The sequence below is a fragment of the Mus pahari genome, chromosome 5 (assembly GCF_900095145.1).
Source record: "Mus pahari chromosome 5, PAHARI_EIJ_v1.1, whole genome shotgun sequence".
Taxonomy (NCBI): Eukaryota; Metazoa; Chordata; class Mammalia; order Rodentia; family Muridae; genus Mus; species Mus pahari.
In genome coordinates, this window is record NC_034594.1 from 63,801,037 (window position 1) to 63,805,946 (window position 4,910).

Consider the following 4,910-nt stretch of genomic DNA (forward strand, 5'->3'; position numbering starts at 1 on the left):
CTAACCAACACACTGTCTCTGCACAGCCGCGTATGGTCCTTCAGTTAGCTCATGCTGCTTCTTCCAAATATCCCCTGGCTAACAGGATCTAGCATGCGTTCCCCTGGGGCAGCCAGGTCAGCCTATCTGCAGGTGAGAAAGGCAGCAAGTGGCCAGCCAGGAGTGCACTGCTCATAGGTTGGCCCTATCTGTTTTGGGACAAGCAAAGGACCTGCCCTTGACAGCTTGGAGCAGGACCATGAGGACATCAGAGAGAAAGCAGGGTTTGGGAGTGGTACAGATAATCTGAAACCAGTGGCTGGCTTTGTTGTACACACAGATGAGAACACAGTAAGCTCCCTTCAAAACATGGCTTGGGCAAGCAAGCACATCTTTTATTTTTGCAAGCGAGGAACCAAAGCCTCTTAGAAAGCCAAGGTGATTTGCTTGTTGTCACAAGGCAACATGGTGACAAGGGCTGAGATCAGGTCCAGGTCCCCTGGATCCCTGGGAACCCCTACCACCTGGCAGCTTGATCAGGCCTGGATCTTGGTGCAGAATGAGAGCCAGGACGTGTCAGGGTGTGAAGTCGGTCTCAAGTACAGAACAAGGGCTGGGGATGGGCAGAGAGAGCCTATGGAGGTTTGGAAGTCACCAGGATGGCAGGTGGGTCCCAATGGAAGCACGTATGAACTTGAGAGGAAGGAGGGATCCCCAGAGGAATAGTGGCTGAGCCCCTGTCAGTCCTGTGAAGAAGAATTTAGGGGTATGGGGTCTGGAGGGACATACAGCATATGTTTGGTTCAGTGTGGGTCTTTCTAATACATGGGTGTGTGCTATGTGCATGTGTGGATGCCGTCAGAAGCCAAGAGAGTGCCAGATGGCCTAGAGAGAGCTGTAAGTTGTCATGAGGGTGCGCAGACCGGAACTCAGGTCCTCTGGAAGAACAGCAAACATTCTTAATTGCTGAGCCAGTGTTTCAGGCCTTCAATGGGGGAAATTGGGGTTCAATTCTCTTTTTCTTTTTTTTCTTTTTCTTTTTCTTTTTTTTGGTTTTTTGAGACAGGGTTTCTCTGTATAGCTCTGGCTGTCCTGGAACTCACTTGGTAGACCAGGCTGGCCTCGAACTCAGAAATCCGCCTGCCTCTGCCTCCCGAGTGCTGGGATTAAAGGCCTGTGCCACCAGGCCCGGCTTAATTCTCTTTTTCTTACAGTTTCCCTCAACACTCAAATATGTGGGCAGGGCAGAAACCACTTGCATAGCTCCCCAGACTGTTTGAGGCCCTCTGGCCCTGTGGTAAGCTCCTTCCAGATCTTATTCAGGAGGAGTCTGTCTCTTGCTGAGACCCTGGGTCCCCATTCACAGCCAGGGGTTCATCCCTGCTGTTCCTGTGGCCCATGTCACACAGGGTGCTGCCTGTGGTTAACCTGATGTGGTTATGGGAGCCATGATAGGGTTGGTGGCGATGACAGCACTGGGTTCCAAGGCCCAGGGCTTGCAGGAAGGTCTCTCGGAAGCGACTAGACATGAGGCTGTAGAGCACCGGGTTGGCTGCTGAGCCGAGATAGAAGAAGATGCCAGAGGCAATGTGGAGACACTGGTAGGTCAGGTGCAGGCCTTCCGTCCAGTGTCCATCCACCAGGCTCCACATGATACGGTCAGCATGGAATGGAGCCCAACAGATGCCGAATACCACAACCAGTGCAACTGCAAGAACAGACAAGAGAAGATTTGGTCTGCGTCATGTTTAGAGTTTGCATCTACAGCTCACTATCTTCCGGTCCTAGAAAAGAAGTCAGGAGAGAAAGGTAGTGGTGGTGCATGCCTTTAATCCCAGTAGAGGTAGAGGCAGGCGAATCTCTGAGTTCAAGATCAGCCTGGTCTACACAGAACAGCCAGAGCTACACAAAGAAACTCCTTCTCTCCCCCCACCCCCATTCCCTTTTCCCTCTATCTCCAGCCCCGCTCCCTCCACCACCACCACCACCCCGGTTCCACTTACTCCCTGCTTAGTCTGGCCCATAGGTTTTGTTTGTTTGTTTGTTTATTATTATTATTTGTTTCTCATTACGGATGGTTGTGAGTCACTATGTGGTTGCTGGGATTTGAACTCATGACCTCCGGGAGAGCAGTCAGTGCTCTTAACTGCTGAGCCATCTCACCAGCCCCGAAACCCTTTCTCAAAACAACAACAACAACAACAAAACAAGCAAGCAAACAATACCCTGGAAGCTCAATTCCTTCCCCAAACTGGAGGAAGCTCAGTTTTCTCCTCTCCTCAACAATGACACTTACACAGCATCTTGGTCACTTGTCTCCGTCCCCTATCTTGCAGCCGAATCCTTCTGTGGGAGGTCTCCTGGGCTGCTGCAGTTTTCCTGCCCTTGACCTCCACTTGGAGCAACATCCTCTCCCTCCGCAGCCGCAGTCCAATGAGCAGATACAGCACACTGATGGTGACCATGGGCAGACAGAAAAAGAGCAGTGCAGTGGTCAGTACCACCAACTGGTAGAAGACCATGGGACGCATCATCGAACAAGTAACTGAGTCAGGCACCGGTCCCCGGCAGGGCACTTTTAGTGGATTGAGGCCATGCAGGCTGGTGTTGGGCAGAGAGAAGAGAGTAGCGAGGGCCCAGATGGCCCCCAACATGCGGCGCACATGGGCCCGTGTCATCACAGACTTGGCTTGGAGTGGGTGCACCACAGCCACATAACGCTCCACACTCAGGGCTGTGACATTGAGCACCGAAGCTAGGCAGACAGTCTCTAAGAGCAGTATTCGGAAATAGCAGCCACTTGCACCCAGCTGGAACGGGTAATTTTGCTGCATCTCATAAAGCTCCAGGGGCAAGCCCACCAAGAGCACCAGCATGTCGGACACAGCGAGACTGAAGAGGTAGAAGTTGGTGGGCGTGCGCATAGTCTTGTTGCGCAGGATGACGGTGCAGGTCAGCCCGTTGCCCAGAGTGCCCACCACGAAGATCAGCAGGTACACCACACAGATGGGGAAAAACTGTTGCATCTGCCGTGGCCCCAAGAACTTCAGCCGTAGGGTCTCATCGGTGAGGTTCAGGTCCTCAGGTTGATAGGGCCACTTGAACTCACTGATACTGCAGTTCAGGGCGCTCCTTGAAGCATTTGGGGAGAGCGCTCCAGGAAAGATGGAACAATTGAGGCAGGGAGGCGTCTGTAGGATAGAAGGGGGAAATACCCAGAAGTCATTTAGGTAATCCTAGCTCTGTCCTAAGTTATCGCACTGAAGGTGCCACACTGTGGAGGACTGATTAGTCACGTGCCACTGAGAAAGAAAAGCATCTGCCACCGGCTAAAGTGCATTTCAGCTACAGAGTATCCGAAGTGCAAACTGTGGAAATAATAAAATTGTCCCGGCCGTGGTAGTGCTCAGCTTTAATCCCAACACGCAGGAAGCTGAGGCAGGCAGGTCTCATGTGAGTTTGAGGCTAGCCTGGGCTACAGAGCAAGTTCCAGGACAGTTAGAACTACACAGAGAGAGAGAGAGACTGTCTGAAAAACAAAAACAAACAAAAACAAAAAAACAATCAACAACAAAGAGTTATGCTCTAACCTCTACACACATGCAAACAGTATATATGCACAAGTGCACAGGTACACACACACGCGCGCACACACATAAATGAAATCATTTTTAAATGATAAGATTGGCCCTTTACGATCTACTGAAACCTTTGAAGAAAGGACAGGTTTTTCCAAGAACAGGCTTGGGTATCTCCTTCGGGTGTCTCCCTTTCAAGATGGACTTCAGGAGAGCCACTTGATGTGGACCTCAGAAAAGTGGGTGCAACTGCAGTATTGCTTGGTCTTTAAAGAGCCGGGGCTCCTAAAGCAACTGCCAGGGCAGACCTGACCTCCCCCAACTCCAGGTGCAAGATCCCAGTATTTAATCCACAAAAAGCATTGACACAGGGCAGACCTGGCATACAGAACGCTGGGCGTGACCTTGGTGTGAAGAGAAAGCCACCGTAGGGGTTAAGTGAAGGAGTGAAAAAGCTAAAAACTGTACTTTGACCCAAATTTGATTCTGTTTTCTGTCACCTGAATCATTCCCGGTCTAAATATTTTATATTCTTTGCACCTACTAGACCTGGGGTTCTCACTACTCGGAACTCTCATGGAGAGGAGCTGGGGTTGGGCAGGTGGCAGCCCAGGTTCGGGGAGCAGCTCTGAGGCGACAGTCATCAGAAAAATGACAGAAATAGACTAACTGACTGAGAGGTCTCTCCCACAACCCCCCAAGTACCTCACAGTTTTCCCACCCATCTCACCCTGAGAGCCGCGCCTGTCAGGGCCCGCATCCCGCTCACCTACCATGCCTTCTGCCCAGGAGGTCCTGTGCGCCCTGGCTGCAACTGACAGATGCTGAGCTGAAGGCGACTTGACCGAGGCTGCCCTCCCCGCCTTCCTGGTTGCTTCGCCTGTTGTTCACAAAATCGCCACTAGGGGCAACACTGACCCCGGAGCTTGGAGTACTTAGGACCACTCCCAAGGGACCCTACCTGCATCCAAACCATACTAGTTAGCTATTGGAATCACCCGGAGCTGAGAGTGTCTTCTTTTTCTGGACAACAATCACATTTTACAGGTGAGAAAAAAAAGAGTTGGAGAGAGGAAGTCCGTGAGACTTGGGTCTAAAATGCTGTCCCCACCAACCTGCAGCGTGCTGACTGAACACGACTCGTTCTGTGTGCCGCAATTCTTTCTGACTCACATTTTTCAGACACTCCTTCTTAAGCACCCCTTAAGCCCCTGAAAGTCAGCAGTCTAAAGGGTCTCATCCCCGTGACTCCACTTGTACACTCACAGGATAGCAATCCCCCTCAATACACACAGTCTCATATCGGGTTTCCAGCCCTGGGGTCCAAGCACTAGTCCCCTCCAAGGAAATCAC

General features: G+C 51.5%; 1 protein-coding gene across 1 annotated transcript; it reads right to left on the minus strand.

Annotated features, from left to right (window-relative positions):
* Positions 1-1,217: 1,217 nt before the first annotated feature.
* Nmur1 (neuromedin U receptor 1) lies at positions 1,218-4,344 on the minus strand. Its single transcript, XM_021199277.1, has 3 exons — positions 4,331-4,344; positions 2,276-3,170; positions 1,218-1,687 (listed from the first exon to the last, which is right to left on the minus strand). Exons 1-3 carry the CDS (start codon positions 4,331-4,333, stop codon positions 1,299-1,301), a joined length of 1,287 nt encoding a protein of 428 aa, XP_021054936.1. The 5' UTR covers positions 4,334-4,344; the 3' UTR covers positions 1,218-1,298.
* Between the last annotated feature and the right edge of the window lie 566 nt (positions 4,345-4,910).

Coding starts and splice junctions, on each gene's coding strand:
- Nmur1 (XM_021199277.1), bottom strand. Junction 1,688..2,275: donor ACAAGTGACCAAGATGCTGT/GTAAGTGTCATT, acceptor CTGTTCTTGCAG/TTGCACTGGTTGTGGTATTC.